General features: G+C 46.6%; 2 protein-coding genes across 4 annotated transcripts in view; one reads left to right on the forward strand and one right to left on the reverse strand.

Moving 5' to 3' along the window:
• OGFOD1 (2-oxoglutarate and iron dependent oxygenase domain containing 1) overlaps positions 1-23,383 on the reverse strand; it is a 57,874-nt gene extending 34,491 nt beyond the window's left edge. For 2 of the 3 annotated variants that reach the window (XR_010189492.1, XM_063945439.1), the window contains exons 1-2: positions 23,209-23,383; positions 1,538-1,686 (exon numbers count right to left, since the gene is read on the reverse strand). Coding sequence is in view for 2 of the 3 variants with exons in the window: in XM_063945439.1 (XP_063801509.1) it covers positions 1,538-1,686; positions 23,209-23,383 (324 nt within the window). In the remaining variant the exon portion in view is untranslated. The remainder of the gene's footprint in view (positions 1-1,537; positions 1,687-23,208) is intronic. The other variant, XM_063945440.1, reaches the window with a different exon arrangement.
• Positions 23,384-23,482: 99 nt separating this feature from the next.
• The window catches only part of NUDT21 (nudix hydrolase 21), an 85,458-nt gene continuing 83,066 nt past the window's right edge, over positions 23,483-25,874 (forward strand). The window contains exon 1 of the mRNA XM_063945441.1: positions 23,483-23,745. Within this exon, the coding sequence (XP_063801511.1) occupies positions 23,483-23,745 (263 nt within the window). The remainder of the gene's footprint in view (positions 23,746-25,874) is intronic.

Consider the following 25,874-nt stretch of genomic DNA (forward strand, 5'->3'; position numbering starts at 1 on the left):
TGTCGGATAGTGAGGATACCATGTCACGGGAGGACGTGCAAGGGTGGAAGCCCTTATAGTGGCAGTCTGTCAAGTATTAAACATCGCGGACATAATAACTCCGGCCCCCCAGACACTTTCTCTATTTGGAAATAGGCGCAAGTCTTTAGTGACTTTTCCCCTCTCGATAAAACTGGATGAACTTTTGTCTGAGGCTTGGAAACACCCAGACAAACGATTCCAAGTCCTGAAACGGTTCCTTTCTACATACCCTTTTCCGTTCACTATGACGGAAATATGGGAACAGCCTCCTCCGGTGGACTCTTCACTCTCAAGACTGTCGAAGAAGAAGGCATTACCAGTCCCGGTGGCAACATGCTTAAAGGATCCATCGGATTGTAAAATGGAAACAACGCTAAAATCTATATACACAGCCACAGGAGCATTGCTACGGACAGCCTTGGTCGGATCTTGGGTAAACAAGGGAGTGGAGCATTGAGCAGTCCAACTGATTAAGGATTTGGAAGCTGGTGTTCCGACAGAGGAGTTAATCGTTCTTGCAGAACATATTAAAGAATCAGCAGCCTACTTGGGAGACGCTTCCAAGGATATTGGTCAAGTGGGGCCTAAGGTCTCAGCCTCCGCGATTAAGGCTCGGCGAGCCCTTTGACTGCATACCTGGCATGCAGACGCAGAATCCAAACAAACAGCAGAAGCCTTACCATACACAGGACAAGTTCTCTTTGGAACAGAGCTAGACAAGCTAATCTCTCAAGCTACGGAAGGAAAATCCACTTTCCTACCATCAATAGCCCCACAACCAAAAATAACTTATTCTGGTCCTTCCTTACGCTCCTTTCGTGCCCCAAATTGCTTTTGGGAAAAGTCCAGAAGTTCGGTGGAACAACCTAAGGGTGGAAGAGGCCAAACTCATCAACAGAATACCGCTCGTCGCCAAGAGACCAAACCTACTGAGAAGACAGTGGCATGACGGGCTCCCTTCCTACCTGAATTCCGCCATGGTGGGAGCGTGTCTCCAGCATTTCCAAGAGGCGTGGTTACACACGTCCGCGGATGCATGGGTTTGTACCTTGGTTTGAGGTTACAAAATAGATTTCGAAGTTTCACCACCACCACGGTTCTTTACCACCAGTCTTCCGACCACGGAGGAAAAACAGATGGCTCCTTAAGAGGCGATTCAGTCACTCTTGGACTCGGCAGTATAAATGTCAGTCCCGGGCCCTCAATGAACAGAGGACTCAAATCTGTTTGTACTTCGTTGAGACCCATTCTGAATCTGAAATCCTTGAATCAATACCTCACCTATTACCGATTCATGATGGAGTCCGTCAGTTCTGTAACCTGTGCCAAGGCCAATGCCCAAGGAGGGTTGGAACCCCATGCAGAGGTACTAGCATGGACCACATCTTCCTGGGTGCAGGCAGAACATTCAGTGTCTTCAGCCGCCAGTGTGTCCTGTGGATTCCGAAAAAAGGATTTAACAGTAAGTACCAAAATCCAATTTTTTTTCATTAGTGTTCAGTGTGGATTACTGTACCTGCTGAAACTTGTACAGATCATTGGATTTTTCATTGAATTTCAAGGTCATTAATTCTAGATTCAATTTATCCAGGAAATAATCAGTGTTTTGAATAAAGGAATGGATTACACAATGCTGGAAAGGGACACAATCCAGGGTAACAGGGCCTAGAAAGAACACAGTAAAACTTAAAATAAATACAACATATACAATACAGATTAATTGAAAACCATTAAAAATAATACATGAGAATTGTGACTTGATTCACATTGTTATGCTTATTATACAAATCTAGTGCTGGAACCCCGTGGATATTCCCTTAGTTTTGTGCTAGGATACCCCAACATGTTAACCTACAGCTACAGTTCTGCAGGTTAAATATTAATCAACAAACTGGGGTCAATGCAAATAGCTGCGAATGGGGCTAGTTGCCGTTGCAATGGCGTAGAAACACTGGCAACAGCACTCTTGCGGCCTGACCTCACCCCGGACTTGCGGATTTTTGTACGCAGCCATACAGGGCTGCAAACAAATATCTGTGAGTCTGATAGTACCATAAGCGCGGCATACAGATGCACTTCCTCGCACCATGAGAGAGAACTTGCCGCTAATTGAATTGATCCCCAAATTTGAAACACAATTTGTAGGAAGAACTTCTTCATGTTAAAGGGGCTATAAAGGGTAAAAATAAATATTCTGTGAACAACAAAGATTAGTTTATTGGTATGGTCCTCTTCCAAATGATTCTGATATGACTGTGCACAATGCACATTCACACCGTCTTTACAGTTAATTAGACTGTGAGTTGATTTTTCCCCCCAAAATTCTCCTCTCTCGATTGAATTCCTCCCTAAAATGATATCGGTACAACAGATTGTGCTGATTGTCTAATCTATGTACCCGCAATTTGGAGGCTCCTGCGTCATCTTCCGGTCAGCTGTGCTGCACAGCCAATCGGAAGATATCGCGTACAACCCGATGCACTGTAATGAATGACGAATGAGATATCGTTCATTACATCAGGCAGTGTGTAACGGCAATCTTGCATGGTCCGGGGTAAAGGCAAATCTCCATGACCATTGGCAAGATTGCCGGTCATATAGGTATGTACCCAGCCTCATACAAAGGGGGCAATTCAATTGTTTTATCGCACCCAGGGGATGATATTCAATTGTGGTTTTTTTGGGTTTTTTTTAACGGGCACAACATGCACAAATAAACCTGGTTTAAACTAATGAGCGCAATGCAAAAAGTGCCATTTGGGCACCCAAACATGTCACTTTTCAGAGCAACAGCTGAATTGCTCCATTGGGCGCCATCTAGTAGGGGCCACAGGCAAAACCAACTGAATTCCTCCCCATAGGGTAGTACGCTCTCCCTTACAAATGTGTCAGTTAATATAACACAGTGTTAGAACTTCAAATCTACCGCTCCAATATATGTAAATGTACTCAACGTACAAGTGTTTATAGTGTTCACTCTAGGCTGTTTTAGCAGGGCGCCGCGCCCTGCCCGATTTTTAAAAGGCAAAACTCGCCCTGCCTTTTTTGCGGCGCCCTGCTAGAACAGCCGCCTGCTTCCTGCCCTCCCAGCGTGTAAAGATGCGGTGCGCATGCGCACGGCATCCATTCACGCTATAGGAGAGAGCTGGGGGAAGCCCAGCACCGACGGAGGTGCTGGGCACGATCCCAACAGTGATAGTCTGTGGGCCGCACCGCCCACTAAAATGACGTTACCGTGGCCACGCACCCTAATTTATATGGCTGCGCTCCCGTTTCAGGCGCGCGCGCAAATATGCCCCCGGAGTCCGGCGCCCTGCCCTATTTCATTTCTAGAGGGAACACTAGTTTAGCGTTCACTCTAAGTGCATATACATATTGTATCACTACAGCTACTGTAGTGATACATCATGTCTACAATTTTACCCTTAAAAATTAAAATATGCCCTCCTCAGTACGGATGACCATCGATGATTCTTTAACATCGATGGTTTACGGCCAATGTCAAATGCTTTTGCAATCGATGGGAGAGAACCAGATGGTTTCCCTCCATCGATGGCACAGCATAAACAAATTATTTTATTTTTCTGCAAGGTGTTGGGACACGGAGCATAGCTCCGCCCTGACATCTGCTAAACCTTGCCCCTATTTTTATATGGCTCGCAGCGCAGCCAGCACCTTGCAGCAGTGGCCATCGAGTGGTGCAAACCATCGATGGTTCACAATAGATGGTTTATGTCCCATCGATGGTTATCGCCGATGGTGTCATCGATAACCATCGATTGACAGCCCACCGAAGGACAGCCCTACTCCTCAGTGATAAGCACCCTCCACCTAGAGTGAACACTAAATGTTTCATTTTGTTTCAAAAGGTGTGAACAACCGGTGTGATAAATCTGTAAGATGTTGACTATATAGTCAAAATCTTGAGAAAAGCTAGTGCACATCTCAAGGTGTTATGGTGCCCACACACGGTGCGATTCTCGCATGCTATTTGATCTTTTTAGTTCCAATAGTATTGCGTCTAGTTCAAATCGCACTGTGTGTATTGTCCCTTGCGATGCGATGCGCACTCCCGTCTAGTCCATATCTCAAGGCAAAATAGTATGTGCAGGCAGGTATTTTTGTACTACATCGTATATAGTACATTGTAGTGTATTCAAACTCGGATGTAGTTCAAATAGCAACTTAGTCCAAATCGCATAGCACACATTGTATAGGCTCAAATCGCATCTAGCACAAATAGCACCGTGTGTGGGCCCCATTAGGCAGCTTGCGATACTAATTTGATCCCAATGCGCACTCCCGTGGGGTCGGTATTGCAAGGCTAGATAGACTGTGCAGGCAATTCAGTCTTGACAATCTAGTGTAATATCTAGTACAAAGTATAGCCAAAATTGGCACTTAGTCAAAATCGTACATAGGGGGTCATTCAGACCTGATCGCTTGCTAGGTTTTTTTTGCACTGCTTCAAGCAGATAGTCGCCGCCCATAGGGGAGTGTACTTTCGCTTTGCAAGTGTGCGATCGCATGTGCAGCCGGCCGGTACAAAAAAGTTTTGTGCAGTTTTTGAGTAGCCCAGAACTTACCCAGCCGCTGCAATCACTTCAGCTTGTCTGGGACATAAGACACCCGCCCTGCAAACGCTTGGACACGCCTGCGTTTTTCCAAACCCTCCCAGAAAACGGTTAGTTGACACCCACAAACGCATTCTTCCTGTCCTGTAGATCGGCTGTGCGAACGGATTCTTCGTACAATCCATCACTGGGCAACGATCAACTTTGTACTTGTACGACGTGACTGCGCATTGCGGTGCATACGCATGCGCAGTTCTGACCTGATCGCAGCGCAGCAAAAAAAACTAGCGTGCGATCAGGTCTGAATGACCCCCACAGACAAAATCGAAAGTACAGATAGTCAAAATCTGTGGTACCTGGGCTCTGGGGGAGTTCAAAGGAAATCACATAGTCAAAATCGGGCATAGCAAGGATCTCACCGTGTGTACACACCTTAAGATTTTAAAATCTCATATAAAATATTTGTGTTTGGCAGGTGTATGAAAACTACATGCAGGGGTAATTATTACATTTCGAGTCATAAGTGATTGCACTATCACTAACAGCACGGCCCAGTGATTTTTATTTCTTCATAAAAGATAGCCCATATAAAAACATAGATTCTATATCTTTTCCTGATCTAGCTGAAAGTTGTTTTGTTCCACTCTAAACCCCAAGGGTTATGAAAGAATTTCTTTAAGAGGAAACACTTCTCACCATACTATTCCAGGGAAAAGTCTGTGATACAGTGTTCTCCAAGATTCACAAAAAAAACTAGAAAAACTTCAAAAACCGACAGGGTTAAAAATGAATGGACATCAGCTGTCAGGGATTCTCCAGAACCCCAACGCGTTTCGGAATCCTTTCCTTCCTCAGGGTGTAAAGTCAAACAAAACAACTGGGGTTTATGTACCCTATAACCTTGGTCACCTGATTCCATCCACCAATCGTATCATTTCTCCTCCTAAACAACCTTAATTCCTAATAAATATGATTTCTTAAACCAATATTCATTAACAGACATTACAATTAATATCCATTTATACATAAATTCATAAAACAAACAGTATACATATAGTTTTATTCATTTAATCTTCTAAATTGGTTATATCTAAAAGCTGATACGTATCAGAAGGAACATACATATTTCTATTAGCTTCTTTATAAATGCACCCGTTCCATCCTACTCTGCTCTCCATAACTTAAAGCTTCCTCCATACCTATAATCCCTATCATTACACTGTTTTATGATTGGTTGTTAGGTTGTCATAGCAACCGCACGTCCACCACTACGTGTACAGTTCTTATTAACTTCCACTCGGCCACTCCGATACGTCATTCTCGTTCAATAGACACGGCTCCGGACTGCAGCAATACATCACTTCCTGGTTACGGACCGCAAGCGGCGCGTCCCTTCCTGGTAACGGACCGATCTTCTCCAAAACTGAGTGAGCGCGGCCATGGACACCCGCGATACGTCACTTCCTAGTTACGGACCGCAAGCCGGAAAAGATTTTGGTGATATGTGGAGCGCAGATCCTCTTAGTTTCACATCATTGATGCTGCAAACATGCTTTATTGCAGTTTCCAATTTTCTCTAAGGGGCATACACCCTGGATTCATGTATAGTACTCCCCATAAAAGACATAAATAAAGACTATATTAGTATATACATATCCATTAATGAAACTTTAAAAACATGTTAATACCAATGCTAGTAGTGACATAACAATACAGATGCCATTAGAAAACCAAATAGACATAAAGAAGGCAAACCCCAACTGATAATTAATACAATTTCCACAAAACTCCAATTCATAAGAACCACTTAGTTTCAAACTCAACGTTCAAACCCTTAGGAACAAAAGTTCTAACTTCATAAATACTTCTCATCTCTTCCTTAGTTAGAATTTCCTCCCTATTATTGGTTCTCCCGTTGGGTTGCACTACTTTTATTCCACAAAAACTCTGCATATGCCTAATATTACATTCATGCTTATCTTTAAAATGTAATGACACATTATGCGTCTCCAATCCCTTTTTAATGTTCCTCACATGCTCTGCCAACCGGATTTTAAGCATACGAGATGTTCTACCAATATATTGCATTTTGCAATCACACTCCAATAGGTATATTACATCCTTTGTATTGCATGTGATGAAATCCTTAATGACATGTGTTTTTCCTGTCTGTGAGGATACATATTCTGTAATCTTACTCGTTTTACTAGTACAAGCACGGCACATCTGACACAATCCGCATCTGAAAAAACCCTTAGATTTATTTCTAGTCATCATCTTGGGTGCAGATAAGGCACTTCTAACAATGTTATCCTTCAAATTACGTGCCTTTCGATATACAAATCTCGGGTGGTCTAAAACATAAGGTTTCAACAAAATGTAATTTTTCAATATCCCCCAATGTTTTTTTAATGATGCCTTCTATCTGTTTACGCTGACTGTTATAACCAGTAATGAATGGGATACTAGTGTTACCCTCAATCCCATCTTTCTTTTTCCCTCATTTTAGCATGTGGTCTCTATCTAATCTAAGTGCATCTTCTCTCGCTTTATCAATAGTTTCTTTGTTATATCCCTTAGCAATAAATTGATTACTAAGGGTTTCCGCTTGTTCCTGAAAATTACTAAGGTCCGTACAATTCCTTCTAATACTTTGAAATTGGCTCGTGGGGATGCTGCGAAGCCAATTATAATGGTGATTACTACTCTGTTCAATGAATGAATTACAGTCCGTGGGTTTGATAAAGTTCTTAGTCTTAATGATCCCTTCCTCCACGTATATACTCAAATCCAGAAACTCCACTTGATTAGAACTAATATTAAAGGTAAGTACAATATTATCACTGTTTGAATTTAAATAGTCACAAAATTGGTCCAAAGAAGATCTATCCCCCCTCCATATAAACAAAATATCATCTATGTAACGGCTCCAAGACACCAGACCGGCGCCGAACTCATGACCACCCCACACTAATTGTTCCTCCCAATATGCCATAAATAAATTGGCATAGCTCGGCTCCAGTCTGGTGCCCATAGCCGTACCCCTAAGTTGGAGGTAAGAATCATCATTAAACCAAAAAAAGTTTGTTTTTTGCAGCCGTTACATAGATGATATTTTGTTTATATGGAGGGGGGATAGATCTTCTTTGGACCAATTTTGTGACTATTAAAATTCAAACAGTGGTAATATTGTACTTACCTTTAATATTAGTTCTAATCAAGTGGAGTTTCTGGATTTGAGTATATACGTGGAGGAAGGGATCATTAAGACTAAGAACTTTATCAAACCCACGGACTGTAATTCATTCATTGAACACAGTAGTAATCACCATTATAACTGGCTTCGTAGCATCCCCACGAGCCAATTTCAACGTATTAGAAGGAATTGTACTGACCTTAGTAATTTTCAGGAACAAGCGGAAACCATTAGTAATCAATTTATTGCTAAGGGATATAACAAAGAAACTATTGATAAAGCGAGAGAAGATGCACTTAGATTAGATAGAGACCACATGCTAAAAGGAGGGAAAAAGAAAGATGGGATTGAGGGTAACACTAGTATCCCATTCATTACTGGTTATAACAGTCAGCGTAAACAGATAGAAGGCATCATTAAAAAAACATTGGGGGAAATTGAAAAATTACCCTTTGTTGAAACCTTATGTTTTAGACCACCCCGAGATTTGTATATTGAAAGGCACGTAATTTGAAGGATAACATTGTTAGAAGTGCCTTATCTGCAACCAAGATGATGACTAGAAATAAATCTAAGGGTTTTTTCAGATGCGGAATGTGTCAGATGTGCCGTGCTTGTACTAGTAAAACGAATAAGATTACAGAATATGTATCCTCACAGACAGGAAAAACACATGTCATTAAGGATTTCATTACATGCAATACAAAGGATGTAATATACCTATTGGAGTGTGATTGCAAAATGCAATATATTGGTAGAACATCTCGTATGCTTAAAATCCGGTTGGCAGAGCATGTGAGGAACATTAAAAAGGGATTGGAGACGCATAATGTGTCATTACATTTTAAAGATAAGCATGAATGTAATATTAGGCATATGAAGAGTTTTTGTGAAATAAAAGTAGTGCAACCCAACTGGAGAACCAATAATAGGGAGGAAATTCTAGCTAAGGAAGAGATGAGAAGTATTTATGAAGTTAGAACTTTAGTTCCTAAGGGTTTGAATGTTGAGTTTGAAACCAAGTGGTTCTTATGAATTGGAGTTTTGTGGTAATTGTATTAATTATCAGTTGGGGTTTGCCTTCTTTAAGTCTATTTGGTTTTCTAATGGCATCTGTATTGTTATGTCACTACTAGCATTGGTATTAACATGTTTTTAAAGTTTCATTAATGGATATGTATATAATAATATAGTCTTTATTTATGTCTTTTATGGGGAGTACTATACATGAATCCAGGGTGTATGCCCCTTAGAGAAAATTGGAAACGGCAATAAAGCATGTTTGCAGCATCAATGATGTGAAACTAAGAGGATCTGCGCTCCACATATCACCAAAATCTCTTCCGGCTTGTGGTCCGTAACTAGGAAGTGACGTATCACGGGTGTCCATGGCCGCGCTCACTCTGTTTTGGAGAAGATCGGTCCGTTACCAGGAAGGGACGCGTCGCTTGCGGTCCGTAACCAGGAAGTGATGTATTGCTGCAGTCCGGAGCCGTGTCTATTGAACGAGAATGACGTATCGGAGTGGCCGAGTGGAAGTTAATAAGAACTGTACACGTAGTGGTGGACGTGCGGTTGCTATGACAACCTAACAACCAATCATAAAACAGTGTAATGATAGGGATTATAGGTATGGAGGAAGCTTTAAGTTATGGAGAGCAGAGTAGGATGGAACGGGTGCATTTATAAAGAAGCTAATAGAAATATGTATGTTCCTTCTGATACGTATCAGCTTTTAGATATAACCAATTTAGAAGATTAAATGAATAAAACTATATGTATACTGTTTGTTTTATGAATTTATGTATAAATGGATATTAATTGTAATGTCTGTTAATGAATATTGGTATAAGAAATCATATTTATTAGGAATTAAGGTTGTTTAGGAGGAGAAATGATACGATTGGTGGATGGAATCAGGTGACCAAGGTTATAGGGTACATAAACCCCAGTTGTTCTGTTTGACTTTACACCATGAGGAAGGAAAGGATTCCGAAACGGGTTGGAGTTCTGGAGAATCCCTGACAGCTGATGTCCATTCATTTTTAACCCTGTCGGTTTTTGAAGTTTTTCTAGTTTTTTTGGTGAATCTTGGAGAACACTGTATCACAGACTTTTCCCTGGAATAGTATGGTGAGAAGTGTTTCCTCTTAAAGAAATTCTTTCATAACCCTTGGGGTTTAGAGTGGAACAAAACAACTTTCAGCTAGATCAGGAAAAGATATAGAATCTATGTTTTTATATGGACTATCTTTTATGAAGAAATAATAATAATTTACTCACCGGTAATTCTATTTCTCGTAGTCCGTAGTGGATGCTGGGGACTCCGTAAGGACCATGGGGAATAGACGGGCTCCGCAGGAGACTGGGCACTCTAAAGAAAGATTAGGTGCTATCTGGTGTGCACTGGCTCCTCCCTCTATGCCCCTCCTCCAGACCTCAGTTAGGGAAACTGTGCCCGGAAGAGCTGACATTACAAGGAAAGGATTTTGGAATCCAGGGTAAGACTCATACCAGCCACACCAATCACACCGTACAACTCGTGATAACCTTACCCAGTTAACAGTATGAACAACAACTGAGCATCACTCAACGGATGGCTCATAACAATAACCCTTTATTAAGCAATAACTATATACACGTATTGCAGAAAATCCGCACTTGGGACGGGCGCCCAGCATCCACTACGGACTACGAGAAATAGAATTACCGGTGAGTAAATTCTTATTTTCTCTAACGTCCTAGTGGATGCTGGGGACTCCGTAAGGACCATGGGGATTATACCAAAGCTCCCAAACGGGCGGGAGAGTGCGGATGACTCTGCAGCACCGAATGAGCAAACACAAGGTCCTCCTCAGCCAGGGTATCAAACTTCTAGAACTTTGCAAAAGTGTTTGAACCCGACCAAGTAGCCGCTCGGCAAAGCTGAAAAGCCGAGACCCCTCGGACAGCCGCCCAAGAAGAGCCCACCTTCCTTGTGGAATGGGCTTTCACCGATTTTGGATGCGGCAATCCAGCCGCAGAATGAGCCAGCTGAATAGTGCTACAGATCCAGCGAGCAATAGTTTGCTTTGAAGCAGGAGCACCCAGCTTATTGGGTGCATACAGAATAAACAGCGAGTCAGTCTTCCTGACTCCAGCCGTTCTGAAAACATATATTTTCAAAGCCCGGACGACGTCCAGCAACTTGGAGTCCTCCAAGTCCCGAGTAGCAGCAGGGACCACAATAGGTTGGTTCAAATGAAACGATGATACCACCTTTGGGAGAAATTGGGGACGAGTCCGCAATTCTGCCCTGTCCATATGGAAGATCAAAGAAGGGCTTTTACATGACAAAGCCGCCAATTCTGATACACGCCTCGCCGATGCTAAGGCCAACAGCATAACCACTTTCCACGTGAGATACTTTAGTTCCACGGTCTTAAGTGGTTCAAACCAGTGGGATTTCAGGAAATCCAACACAAAGTTAAGATCCCAAGGTGCCACTGGTGGCTCAAAAGGGGGCTGAATATGCAGCACTCCCTTTACAAACGTCTGAACCTCAGGCAGTGAAGCCAGTTCTTTTTGAAAGAAAATGGATAGGGCCGAAATCTGGACCTTTATGGACCCTAATTTCAGGCCCATAGTCACACCTGACTGTAGGAGGTGCAGAAATTGACCCAGCTGGAATTCCTCTGTAGGGGCCATCCTGGCCTCACACCAAGCAACATATCTTCACCATATACGGTGATAATGCTTAGCTGTTACATCCTTCCTAGCTTTTATCAGCGTAGGAATCACTTCATCCGGGATGCCCTTTTCCGTTAGGATCCGGCGTTCAACCGCCATGCCGTCAAACGCAGCCGCGGTAAGTCTTGGAACAGACAGGGCCCCTGTTGCAACAGGTCCTGTCTGAGAGGCAGAAGCCATGGGTCCTCTGTGATCATCTCTTGTAGATCTGGGTACCAAGTCCTTCTTGGCCAATCCGGAACGATGAGTATTGTTCTCGCTCCTCTTTTTCTTACTATTCTCAGTACCTTGGGTATGAGAGGAAGAGGAGGGAACACATTTACCGACTGGAACACCCAGGGTGTCACTAGCGCGTCCACAGCTATCGCCTGAGGGTCCCTTGACCTGGCGCAATATCTTTTTAGCTTTTTGTTGAGGCGGGACGCCATCATGTCCACCTGTGGCAGTTCCCATCGATTTGCAATCTGTGTAAAGACTTCTTGATGAAGTCCCCACTCTCCCGGGTAGAGATCGTGTCTGCTGAGGAAGTCTGCTTCCCAGTTGTCCACTCCCGGAATGAACACTGCTGACAGTGCTTGTACGTGAATCTCCGCCCAACGAAGAATCTTTGTGGCTTCTGCCATCGCCACCCTGCTTCTTGTGCCGCCCTGGCGGTTTACATGGGCGACCGCCGTGATGTTGTCTGACTGAATCAGCACTGGTTGGTCTCGAAGCAGGGGCTCCGCTTGACTTAGGGTGTTGTATATGGCCCTTAGTTCCAGTATATTTATGTGCAGACAAGTCTCCTGACTTGACCACAGCCCTTGGAAGTTTCTTCCCTGAGTGACTGCCCCCCATCCGCGGAGGCTTGCATCCGTGGTCACCAGGACCCAGTCCTGTATGCCGAACCTGCGGCCCTCGAGAAGATGAGCACTCTGCAGCCACCACAGAAGAGACACCCTGGCCCTCGGGGACAGGGTGATCAGCCGATGCATCTGAAGATGCGATCCGGACCACTTGTCCAACAGATCCCACTGAAAGATCCTAGCATGGAACCTGCCAAAGGGAATGGCTTCGTATGAGGCCACCATCTTTCCCAGGACTCGCGTGCAGTGATGCACCGACACCTGTTTGGTTTTAGGAGGTCCCTGACCAGAGTCACTAACTCCTGGGCCTTCTCCTCCGGGAGAAACACCTTCTTCTGTTCTGTGTCCAGAATCATACCCAGGAAGGGCAGACGCGTCGTAGAAATCAGCTGCGACTTTGGAATATTCAGAATCCAGCCGTGCTGTTGCAACACTTCCTGAGAGTGTGCTACGCTGATCAACAAGTGCTCCTTGGACCTCGCCCTTATGAGGAGATCGTCCAAGTATGGGATAACCGTAACTCCTTGCTTCCGAAGGAGTACCATCATTTCGGCCATTACCTTGGTAAATACTCTCGGTGCCGTGGACAGACCAAACGGCAACGTCTGGAATTGGTAATGACAGTCCTGTACCACAAACCTGAGGTACTCCTGGTGAGGTGGATAAATGGGGACATGCAAGTAAGCATCCTTGATGTCCAGAGATACCATAAAATCCCCCTCTTCCAGGCTTGCAATGACCGCTGTGAGCGATTCCATTTTGAACTTGAATTTTTTTCATATAAATGTTCAAGGATTTTAAATTCAGAATGGGTCTTACCGAACTGTCCGGTTTCGGTACCACAAACAGTGTGGAATAGTAACCCCTTCCCTGTTGAAGGAGGGGGACCATTATTATCACTTGCTGGAGGTACAGCTTGTGAATTGCCGCCAGGACTACCTCCCTTTCCGTGGGGGAAGCTGGCAAGGCTGATTTTAGGTAACGGTGAGGGGGAGTCACTTCGAACTCCAGCTTGTATCCCTGAGATACAATTTGTATAGCCCAAGGATCCACCTGTGAGCGAACCCACTGGTTGCGGAATTTTCGGAGACGCGCCCCCACCGCTCCTGGCTCCGCCTGTGGAGCCCCAGCGTCATGCGGTGGACTTAGTGGAAGCCGGGGAGGACTTTTGTTCCTGGGAACTAGCTGCATGGTGCAGCTTCTTTCCTCTACCCCTGCCTCTGGCAAGAAAGGATGCACCTCTGACCTTCTTGCTTCTCTGAGAACGAAAGGACTGCATTTGATAATACGGTGCTTTCTTAGGCTGCGAGGAAACCTGAGGCAAGAAAGTCGACTTTCCAGCTGTCGCTGTGGACACAAGGTCCGAGAGGCAGTCCCCAAACAATTCCTCACCTTTATAAGGCAAAACCTCCATGTGTTTTTTAGAATCGGCATCCCCTGTCCATTGCCGAGTCCATAAGACCCTCCTGGCAGAAATGGACATTGCATTAATTCTAGAGCCCAGCAGGCAAATGTTCCTCTGGGCATCCCGCATATATAAGACGGCGTCTTTTATATGGCCCAGGGTTAGCAAGACAGTATCCCTGTCCAGGGCATCTATGTCCTCTGACAGAGTATCTGTCCATGCTGCTACAGCGCTACACATCCAGGCTAAAGCAATAGCTGGTCTCAGTAGAGTACCAGAGTGTGTATACACTGACTTCAAGATAGCTTCCTGCTTCCTATCCGCAGGATCCTTTAGGGCGGCCGTATCCTGAGACAGCAGGGCCACCTTCTTAGATAAGCGTGTCAGCGCCTTGTCTACCCTAGGGGAGGATTCCCAACGTAACCTGTCCGTTGGCTGGAAAGGGTACGCCAGCAGTAATTTTTTGGAAATCACCACTTTCTTATCAGGGGAACTCTACGCTTCTTCACATAACTCATTTAATTCATGTGACGGGGGAAAAGTCATTGCCTGCTTTTTCTCCCCAAACATATACACCCTCTTGTCAGGGACAGGGTTAACCTCTGAAATGTGCAATACATCTTTCATTGCAATAATCATGTAGCGGATGGCCTTGGTCATCTTAGGCTGTAATTGTGCCTCATCATCGTCGACACTGGAGTCGGACTCCGTGTCGGCATCTGTGTCAACCATCTGAGATAGTGGGCGTTTATGAGACCCTGACGGCCTCTGAGTCGCCTGGGCAGGCCCGGGTTGAGACCCCGGCTGTCCCAAGGCTGCAGCGTCATCAAACCTTTTATGTCCATCCAATCAGGTGTCGGCCCCGACGGCGGCGACACCACATTTATCCGCACTTGCTCCGCCTCCACGTAACCCTCATCAAACATGTCGACACAACCGTACCGACACACAGCACACACACAGGGAATGCTCTGACTGAGGACAGCACCCCACAAAGGCCATTGGGGAGACAGAGAGAGAGTATGCCAGCACACACCACAGTGCTATATAACCCAGGGATATTCACTATAATAAGTGATTACCCAATAGCTGCCGATTTTATGTCTTTTGCGCCTAAATTTATGTGCCCCCCCTTTCTTTTTTACCCTTCTTGTACCTGGATACTGCAGGGGAGAGACTGGGGAGCGTCCTTCCAGCGGAGCTGTGAAGAGAAAATGGCGCTGGTGTGCTGAGGAAGAAGGCCCCGCCCCCTCAGCGGCGGGCTTCTGTCCCGCTTCTGTGTGAAAAAAATGGCGGGGGTTTTTACATATATACAGTGCCTGACTGTATATATGTATGTTATGCCAAAAAGGTACTTCAATTGCTGCCCAGGCCCCCCCTCCCCCCCCCCCCCCCCCCCCCCAGGGCCCTGCACCCTACAGTGACCGGAGTGTGAAAGTGTGCTGGGAGCAATGGCGCACAGCTGCGGTGCTGTGCGCTACCTTAAATGAAGACAGGAGTCTTCAGCCGCCGTTTTTCGCCGTCTTCAAGCTTCTGTTCTTCTGGCTCTGCGAGGGGGACGGCGGCGCGGCTCCGGGAACGGACGATCGAGGACAGATGCCTGTGTTCGAACCCTCTGGAGCTAATGGTGTCCAGTAGCCTAAGAAGCGCAACCTAGCTGTAGACAGGTAGGTTTGCTTCTCTCCCCTCAGTCCCTCGTAGCAGTGAGTCTGTTGCCAGCAGAAGCTCACTGAAAACACAAAACCTAACAAATACTTTCTTTTACTAGCAGGCTCAGGAGAGCCCACTAGGAGCACCCAGCTCTGGCCGGGCACAGATTCTAACTGAGGTCTGGAGGAGGGGCATAGAGGGAGGAGCCAGTGCACACCAGATAGTACCTAATCTTTCTTTAGAGTGCCCAGTCTCCTGTGGAGCCCGTCCTTACGGAGTCCCCAGCATCCACTAGGACGTTAAAGAAAAACTGTTTTTATGAACCTTTGGTCACGTTTGCTTGGTGGAGAATACGTGGATTGATACCGTAGGACTAAAGAAACCTTTTGGCGCATATAGGGCTTTTAGCCGAGGTGAGTGTCATTCTATATGCGTCTATATAGGACTATTGGTGGAAGATAAACAACTACCAGTTAAAGAAACCTTTATGTGAACGCATCTAACTGAGTTATGGTGAGTTTGAAGGTTCTTCTATGGTGACGGCAGTATAGTGTGCACCTACTGATTGATTGTACTCTTCCACCTATATCAACAATACACAGGTCATCAAGAAATATTTGGAACATCTAGCAGCGCTCGAGGACCGCTCTCCATTGTTTGTGTATATGTTTTGAACAAGTTTGGTCCTCTTGTGAGTGGGACTGAGCAGCAGCTAGAAGGGCGTAAGTTACTGCATTTAATACATATAGCAAACATTTTGACTATCTGTACTTTTGATTTTGTTTATGTACGATTTTGACTATACTTTGTACTAGAATGTACACTAGTCAGGATTGACTTGCCTGCACAGTCTATCTAGCCTTGTGATACGAACCCCACGGGAGTGCGCATCATAACCAAATCGGTACACTGAGATGTGCACTACTTTTGTAAGATTTTGACTATAGATTTTGACTATACAGGTTGAGTATCCCGTATCCAAATATTCCGAAATACGGAATATTCCGAAATACGGACTTTTTTGAGTGAGAGTGAGATAGTGAAACCTTTGTTTTCTGATGGCTCAATGTACACAAACTTTGTTTAATACACAAAGTTATTACAAATATTGTATTATAAGACCTTCAGGCTGTGTGTATAAGGTGTATATGAAACATAAATGAATTGTGTGAATGTACACACACTTTGTTTAATGCACAAAGTTATAAAAAATATTAGCTACAATGACCTTCAGGCTGTGTGTATAAGGTGTATATGAAACATAAATGTATTCTGTGCTTAGATTTAGGTCCCATCACCATGATATCTCATTATGGTATGCAATTATTCCAAAATACTGAAAAATCCCATATCCAAAATACCTCTGGTCCCAAGCATTTTGGATAAGGGATACTCAACCTGTATAGTCAAAATCTTACAGATTTATCTCACCGTGTACACACACCTGTAGCGTTGTATAACTAAGCTGAGGATGTTGTCAGAATTAGCCCAGTGGCTGTCCCAAGCAGCATACCTAGTGCGTTTCAGTGGAATACCCCACAACTTTACCAGACTATATCGTAGGCTATTCCATAATGAAACACTAGTTTGGGATGGTATCCGGATGATAGACAGTGTCTAGTTAGACAGTCAATAGATAGACACCACATGTTAGACAGACATTAGGTCGACAGGGTCTAAAAGTCGACATGAAAATGGTCGACATATAAAAGGTAGACTTTTTTTTTTTTACATTTTACATGTTTTTGAACTATTTCATACCTTCTCTATCCATGTCGGCATAGAGATGGTTATAAACTTGTGGCAAGGCCCCCACGAGAGGATCACTCTACAATTAGGGGTCCCGGATGACAAAACCACACAAACCCCAAGAATGCAAAAAAAATGGTGTCTACCTTTTTTATGTTGGCCTTTTGACCCTGTCGACTTTTTGTACTGTCTACTTTTATCAGGTTTACATTTTCACCATCTAACATGTGGTGTCTGTCTATTGACTGTCTAACTAGACACTGTCTATCTGGGTGTAGTATGAGTTGCCGGCGGCCAGCATACCGGCGCCGGGATCCCAACCGCCGGCTTGCCGTCAGCGGGGCGAGCACAAATGAGCCGCTTGCGGGCTCGCTGCACTCGCCACGCTGCGGGCATGGTGGCGCGCCACGCTATCTATTCTCCCTCCAGGGGGGTCGTGGACCCCCAAGAGGGAGAAAAGGTGTCGGTATGCCGGTTGTCGGGATTCCGGTGCCGGTATACTGTGCGCCGGGATCCCAACAACCGGTATACCAGGGACGTGCGGTGAGCTAAATTGCTCAGGAGGCACTGGCTGGCACCAGAGCCAGATTTACATGCAATATATGAGCCAAAGGGTACATCTGGGCATTATACACAGGTGCAGCAGTATAAACTCCTGGAAATTTGGTGAGTTTTGTTTAGAGATGTGCGGAAAAGATAAGCAGGTGAGGCACTGCCTTAGTGTTCACTCTAGGTGTCTTTCACAGGGCGCTGCGCCCTGCCCCTTTTTTAGACACCTGAATGCCGCCCTGCCCATTTGTGTGCGCCCTCCCGCCCCGCACTTTGCTGCCCGCCGGACCCCGCCAAGCCACCGGACACATTACTGCAGTAATCCAGTGTGCTTAATCACAGTCACACTGTCTCCCTGCATGAGAGACAGAGACCTCCGCGGCCCGCCCCGTCTGTACCGCCCCATCTGTCCCGCCCACCTCGTCCGTCCCGCCCGCCCACCTCGTCCGTCCTTAGTTGTCAGCCGCCGCATCTCCCCTCCTCTGCGAGAGACAGGAGGGCTGGGTTTGCCTCTCCCGCCGAGGCAAACCCAGCCCTCCCTCCTCTCTGTGTGCATGGCCAGACACCCGCGGGCAGCCCCCATCTCCCACCAGCCAGTGCCACTGGCCAGCGTACCCATCTACCGGAGTGTGACCCTCAGCTGCCAGAGTGTGAGTAAGTAGATACACACAAAGTAATGAACATGTATTTTAATGCATTGCCATATCCTGCCCCCACCCCCTGCATGTGACCCCATTTACCCCCAGCCTTTGTGTGTGGCACACTTTACCCCCCTCACCCTGGTTTGTGCGCCCCCCCCGTGTGTGTGACACCTTGTGCCCTCCTGCCCCCCCCAACCCCCTGTGTGTGGCCCCACTACCCCTTGTCTTATGTGTGTGCGGAACCATCTACCCCCCCCCCCCCTCCTCCTCCAATGTGTCTCAGTGCTTTCTACCTGGTGCAATGTTTCTCGGTGCTCTCTACCTGGTGCAATGTTTCTCGGTGCTCTCTACCTGGTGCAATGTTTCTCGGTGCTCTCTACCTGGTGCAATGTTTCTCGGTGCTCTCTACCTGGTGCAATGTTTCTCGGTGCTCTCTACCTGGTGCAATGTTTCTCGGTGCTCTCTACCTGGCGCAATGTTTCTCAGTGCTCTCTACCTGGTGCAATGTTTCTCAGTGCTCTCTACCTGGTGCAATGTTTCTCGGTGCTCTCTACCTGGTGCAATGTTTCTCGGTGCTCTCTACCTGGTGCAATGTTTCTCGGTGCTCTCTACCTGGTGCAATGTTTCTCAGTGCTCTCTACCTGGTGCAATGTTTCTCGGTGCTCTCTACCTGGTGCAATGTTTCTCAGTGCTCTCTACCTGGTGCAATGTTTCTCGGTGCTCTCTACCTGGTGCAGTGTGTCTCAGTGCTCTCTACCTGGTGCAGTGTGTCTCAGTGCTCTCTACCTGGTGCAGTGTGTCTCAGTGCTCTCTACCTGGTGCAGTGTGTCTCAGTGCTCTCTACCTGGCGCAATGTGTATAACGTGCTCTGCCTGGCGCAAAGTGTAGAATGTGCTCTGCCTGGCGCAATATGTACAACGTGCTCTACCTGTCGCAGTGTGTATAGGAGGTTCTACCTGGTGCAGTGTGTATTCGCTGCACTATTGTGTGGTGTAATGTGAATTGCCACTATTATGTGGCCATGCCCCTAACCCCACGAAAAACAACGCCCCTAAATTTTCGCCTTTGGCGCGCACTGCCCATTCTTTATCATGTGGGAATGGGAGGACCAAGCATTATAGTATGTACCTAATTTTGCCCTTCTAATTGAAAAATGTGCCCTCCCGAACGAAAAATGTGCCCTCCCGAATGAAAAATGTGCCCTACCCGTGATCAGCACCCTGCCCTAAAAAATTCCTAGAGTGAACACTACTGCCTCACCTGCCATAGACTTTTTACTCCAGAGTTTTGGCTATAAAAATGATTAGAATAATGTAAAGAATATATTTCAAACAAATTCTTTGTATTTTTCATATACTTTATACAGTAAAAACTCTGGCACAAACGTTAGTATCACAGGAAAGGCTCTGCCTCACCTCACCGCACGTCACTGCGGTATACTGAATACCACCTGTCTATCTATTATACCACACGGGATGTACTAGAACAGGGCTGGCCAAACCGGTCCTCGAGATCTACCAACAGTTCACATTTTCCAGACCACCTAGCTGGTGCACAGGTGTAGCCATTACTAATAAAGATGTGCTGCATTCATTCCTAACTGACCATTCTACAGACCTCCAGGAGGCCTGGAAAACATGAACTGTTGGTAGATCTCGAGGACCGGTTTGGCCAGCCCTGTACTAGAAGGATGAGTACAGAAATGGATGACCGGGATGGTTGCCTGCAGTTCACCTCCAAGACACTAGATGTCAGAATTTTTTACTCAATTTCTGGATTTACAAACTAAAAAGTGCATTATTTATTATTTACAGTTTCTTATATAGCGCAGCATATTCCCCATATTTATTATATAGTATATGTACATATACCATTGCATAATGGGGGTAATTCCAAGTTGATCGCAGCAGGAATTTTGTTAGCAGTTGGGCAAAACCATGTGCACTGCAGGGGAGGCAGATTTAACATGTGCAGAGAGAGTTAGATTTGGGTGTGGTGTGTTCAATCTGCAATCTAATTTGCAGTGTTAAAATAAAGCAGCCAGTATTTACCCTGCACAGAAATAAAATAACCCACCCAAATCGAACTCTTTCTGCACGTTATATCTGCCTCCCCTGCAGTGCACATGGTTTTGCCCAACTGCTAACAAAATTCCTGCAGCGATCAACTTGGAATTACCCCAATGTGTAATAGTACATGTAACAAAATCTGTTTTCTAAACTGTATAAAAAATTAATTTAAATTAACATTGGATGCCCGTGTTTTAATAGCATTTACGTATAACGAAGACTGTTTCCTATGCGTTTCCAGTGGGAAGATGGTTATATCTTTCTTATGTACGGTGATGATCACGGTTTAAGCACATGAATTTATACCTAGGACTGTTTTCTATGTGTTTCCAGTAAGAAGATATCTTTCTTATGACGTGTACACACGGTGAGATTTTTTCTTACGATTTTGAGTATATAGTCAAAATCGTCTAGAAAAGTTAGTGCAGATCGCAGGGTGAGTCACCTTGCGATCCCGATTTGATGTCAGCATCGCAAGAATAGATAGACTGTGCAGGCAAGTCAATTTTGACTATCTCTATAGAAGAAATAGTCAAAATTGACACTTAGCCAAAATCGCACATAGTCAGTATCGCAAGCAAATAATAAGTGTGCTTGCGATACTATGTGCCGACCTAGCCCCTGTCGCATAGTGAGAATCTGGCATAGTCTGAATCTCACCGTGTGTATGGGCCATTATTTACGTGGGATGATCAAGGTTTAAGTGCATGCGTATATACCTGGGACTGTTTTCTATGTGTTTCCAGTAAGAAGATGGCCATATCTTTTTTTAATTACGTGGAATGATCACCGTTTAAGTGCATGTATGTATGTATACTCGGGACTGTTTTCCATGGTCTCCAGTGGAAAGATGGCTATATCTTTCTTATTTACGTGGGACAATCTCGGTTTAAGCACAGATATATATATACCTAGGAATGTTTTCTATGCGTTTCCAGTGGGAAAATGGCCATATCATATCTTTATTATTTACGTGGGATGATCACGTTATAAACAAGTTTGGGACTACCAATGAGACCAATGTCAGCATGATTCAATATATTCAGAATGTCGATACTGACCACATTGTCAGTAAGCATGCCGACACTGGTGTTACGTCGGCATTGTTGAATTGCTGAATTTTTCCCCCTGTAGTTGTCCCTAATGGCAATGGAAATGTCATTATGGTACATCAATATTTTGATGATGTCGACATCTTGAATGGAGACATCAGACTGCAGGACCAGTTGGGTAGAACATTGTTACTCTTTGTAACGGGACAACAGAGCCGGGCATAGGCAAACTAGGCAATTGCCTAGGGCATTTGATATGCCTAGGGGCATCAGCAGCTTCTGCTGATTAAAATGATATGCAACATGCCTATATTCTGTGTGTAGCATTTCTTATGCAGATACAGCCACAGTCTCACACAGTATAGTGGCATGCTGCATATCATTTTAATCAGCAGAATCTGCTTGTGCATCCTAGCCACATAGCAATGCAAATAAGATGCATTTTCATAAAAAAGGTGCCCAACGTTAGCATTGGAGCAAGATTTATGAGGACACATCTGTATCCAAGCAGAGGCAGAGGTCACAGTGTTAGTGGCAGTGTGATTGCTGTGGGCATGTGAGTGGGTTGGTTGTGCAGTAGTGTTCAGAATATGTGCAAGGAGCATTGTGTATCATGTAAAAATGCATTAATAATGTGCAACATATGTGTAAGGGGCACTATGTGTGTCATTATGTGTATAAGGGCATTAATAATGTGCGGCATATGTGTAACAGGGTACTACTGTATGTGTGTCATTATGTGTATAGGGGCACTAATAATGTGCAGCAAATGTGTAGGGGGCACTATGTGTATCATTATGTGTAAAAGGGCATTAATAAAGGTTGTCAATGTGAAAGACGCATTATGTTTTTAAGGACATTAATAATGTGTAAGGGGCATTACTGTGAGGAATTATGTATATAAATGCATTACTAATGTGTGGCATTATGTGTATAAGGTGCTCTACTATGTGGCGTTGCGTATAGAAAGGGTTGTCTAATATAAATAAAGAGCAATAGGGTGTGGTGTAATGTGAATAAGGAGCAATTCAGTGTGATGTAATGTGAATAAGGGGCTCTACTGTGATGAGTAATGTTTATAAGGTAAAGTAATACTACTGTGGGATGTAATATGAATTATGGACACTATCGCATGATCAAATGGGAATAAAGTTGCAGTACTGTGTGGCGTAATTGGAATTGGGGTTACTATTGTGTGACCATGCCCCTTGCCAGCAAAACACACCCCTTTTTGGGCTGTTCGCCAAATGTGCGAACTGTTCCTATTTAAAATATAGGGGGTACAAACACCAAAATAAGGACTGCCATGGATGAGGGGGGATGGTGCTGGGAAAGAGGTGCAAGGTCAGAGGCGGAACCAGCAGTGGTGCTAGGGGGCACCAGCCAAAATCTTGCCCAGGGCATCATATTGGCTAGGGCCGGCTCTGCGGGACAGGATGGCGACAGCAGCATACCTCCCAAAGAGGGACAGAATGATCTGTTTCTGGTCTTCCCTCTTAATTTGTGATTACCGTCACCTGTGCTAAAACTCCTTTCTTATCCATTAACCTGTTCAAAACAGGTGCCTGCAATCATAGATTAAGAGAAAAGTCCAGAAGCAGAGCATTGTGTCCCTCCTGGAGAGGGTCATGTTGGGAGGTATGCAGCAGCGCTGTCAGTGTCTGTAGTGGTTGCTCTGCCCATGAATGCCACCTCCCTTATGGGGACACATGCCCTGTCCCCACTCACCGCAGCGGGCAGCCTCCCTCCCCTCCCAGGCTCTTCTCGCCTCTTCTCTCACGGACTGCTCCCCCAGTGCTGCCGCCAGCCGCACCTCCGCCTCCCTCCGGCTCTTCTTGCTGCCCCCGACCGCGATCCCGGCACCAACCCCCTCAGGGAGCCGCTTCTGCCGCTTCCAGCTCATTCCCAGACCCGGAGGACAGACACAGCCGTTGCTCCCCGTGCAAGTGTGCGCCCAGAACTACCACTCCCACAATCCCTCAGTGTCGCAGCGCTGTGACGTATGCTCCTCCGCCGGCGCCGGGAAGTGACGCGCGTGTATTTCCGCACCACCATTGTCTCGTACACTGTGCGGTCGGAAACCGGGAGAGATCCGGCGTCAATAACACCCGAGCCCGAGGAGCGACAACGGCCCCCAGCAGCGCTTAGGATGTCGGTGATTCCGCCCAACCGCTCTCAGACCGGCTGGCCGCGGGGGGTCAACCAGTTCGGCAACAAGTACCTGCAGCAGACCAAGCCGCTGACACTGGAGAGGACCATCAACCTGTAAGCCCCGTCTTCCGTCCGTCAGTGTGTGTTATACTAGTTGGTGCAGGCACCATGATGCCCACCGGTAGCGGGAAAGGATCTGGTGCCAAGTAGTGGAGGGGGAGGGATCTGGTGCCAAGTAGTGGAGGGGGAGGGATCTGGTGCCAAGTAGTGGAGGGGGAGGGAACTGGTGCCTGTTAGTGGAGGGGGAGGGAACTGGTGCCTGTTAGTGGAGGGGGAGGGAACTGGTGCCTGTTAGTGGAGGGGGAGGGATCTGGTGCCTGTTAGTGGAGGGGGAGGGATCTGGTGCCTGTTAGTGGAGGGGGAGGGATCTGGTGCCTGCTAGTGGAGGGGGAGGGAGCTGGTGCCTGCTAGTGGAGGGGGAGGGATCTTGTACCTGCTAGTGGAGGGGGAGGGATCTGGTGCCTGCTAGTGGAGGGGGAGGGAACAGGTGCCTGCTGGTGGAGGGGGAGGGAGCTGGTGCCTGCTGGTGGAGGGGGAGGGAGCTGGTACCTGCTAGTGGAGGGGGAGGGAACTGGTGCCTGCTAGTGGAGGGGGAGGGAGCTGGTGCCTGTTAGTGGAGGGGGAGGGAGCTGGTGCCTGTTAGTGGAGGGGGAGGGAGCTGGTGCCTGTTAGTGGAGGGGGAGGGAGCTGGTGCCTGTTAGTGGAGGGGGAGGGAGCTGGTGCCTGTTAGTGGAGGGGGAGGGAGCTGGTGCCTGTTAGTGGAGGGGGAGGGAGCTGGTGCCTGTTAGTGGAGGGGGAGGGAGCTGGTGCCTGTTAGTGGAGGGGGAGGGAGCTGGTGCCTGTTAGTGGAGGGGGAGGGAGCTGGTGCCTGTTAGTGGAGGGGGAGGGAGCTGGTGCCTGTTAGTGGAGGGGGAGGGAGCTGGTGCCTGTTAGTGGAGGGGGAGGGAGCTGGTGCCCGTTAGTGGAGGGGGAGGGAGCTGGTGCCCGTTAGTGGAGGGGGAGGGAGCTGGTGCCCGTTAGTGGAGGGGGAGGGAGCTGGTGCCCGCTAGTGGAGGGAGCGGGAGCTGGTGCCCGCTAGTGGAGGGGGAGGGAGCTGGTGCCCGCTAGTGGAGGGAGCGGGAGCTGGTGCCCGCTAGTGGAGGGGGAGGGAGCTGGTGCCCGCTAGTGGAGTGGGAGGGAGCTGGTGCCCGCTAGTGGAGTGGAAGGGAGCTGGTGCCCGCTAGTGGAGTGGAAGGGAGCTGGTGCCCGCTAGTGGAGTGGAAGGGAGCTGGTGCCCGCTAGTGGAGTGGAAGGGAGCTGGTGCCCGCTAGTGGAGGGGGAGGGATCTGGTGCCCGCTAGTGGAGGGGGAGGGATCTGGTGCCCGCTAGTGGAGGGGGAGGGATCTGGTGCCTACTTAACCGTAACCAAACTCGGGAAGGGGGGTCAGTAAAATTCAGCGCACTGCTAATAGCGCCAGGAAGGAGATCCCGGAGGTATTCAGTGCAGTGTTAAGTCCGACTACAGGATTTCCACTCGCACCCCTTCTGAGGAGAGCCTGTCTGTAACATTGCTCTTTTTACTGTGCCCCCTATGGAGCAGAGTTGTGCTGGTAATATGCCATCATTATCAGCATTTTCGGGTTTGACTTTAATTGAACTGCACCCAGTTGATGACACTGAGCATTCTTAGTAACTAAGGCTTATACATATGCCAACAGTTGGTAGGTATATATGAAATCCATCTGCTCAGCTATATGCAGCTGCAGTACACTTTTGTTCAGAAGTTGCCAGACTACTGAGAATGATGCATCTTTGGGGCATAACAGAACTACGCTTGCATCATGCTTTTCAATTTACTGTATCAGTGTGTGTATATTACTTTCATCTTATCAATTTAGAAACAACATATGCATGGGGTCCCCCCTCCCCCCCCCCAAGCATAACCTGCCACGGGCTCTTGTTTTCCGGCTTTGGTTCTAAAAATATGGAGTAAAAAATGAGTAGGGGTCTCCGTATTTTTAGAACCAGCACAGGGCTCCACTAGCAGGGGGTTAAGGCCACAGCCGGAGGACACACTTGACAGGGACCCCCGACCAAAGCATTCACCCCCCTCTTATCTAGTCAGCCCAAGAATCCTGGGGAAGTCTTCCCCAGACCTGTGCTGAAACCCACTGCTATCCCCCACTTTCCTGAGCAGTGGGTGT

This window comes from Pseudophryne corroboree, chromosome 11, assembly GCF_028390025.1.
Source record: "Pseudophryne corroboree isolate aPseCor3 chromosome 11, aPseCor3.hap2, whole genome shotgun sequence".
In the NCBI taxonomy this organism is placed as follows: domain Eukaryota; kingdom Metazoa; phylum Chordata; class Amphibia; order Anura; family Myobatrachidae; genus Pseudophryne; species Pseudophryne corroboree.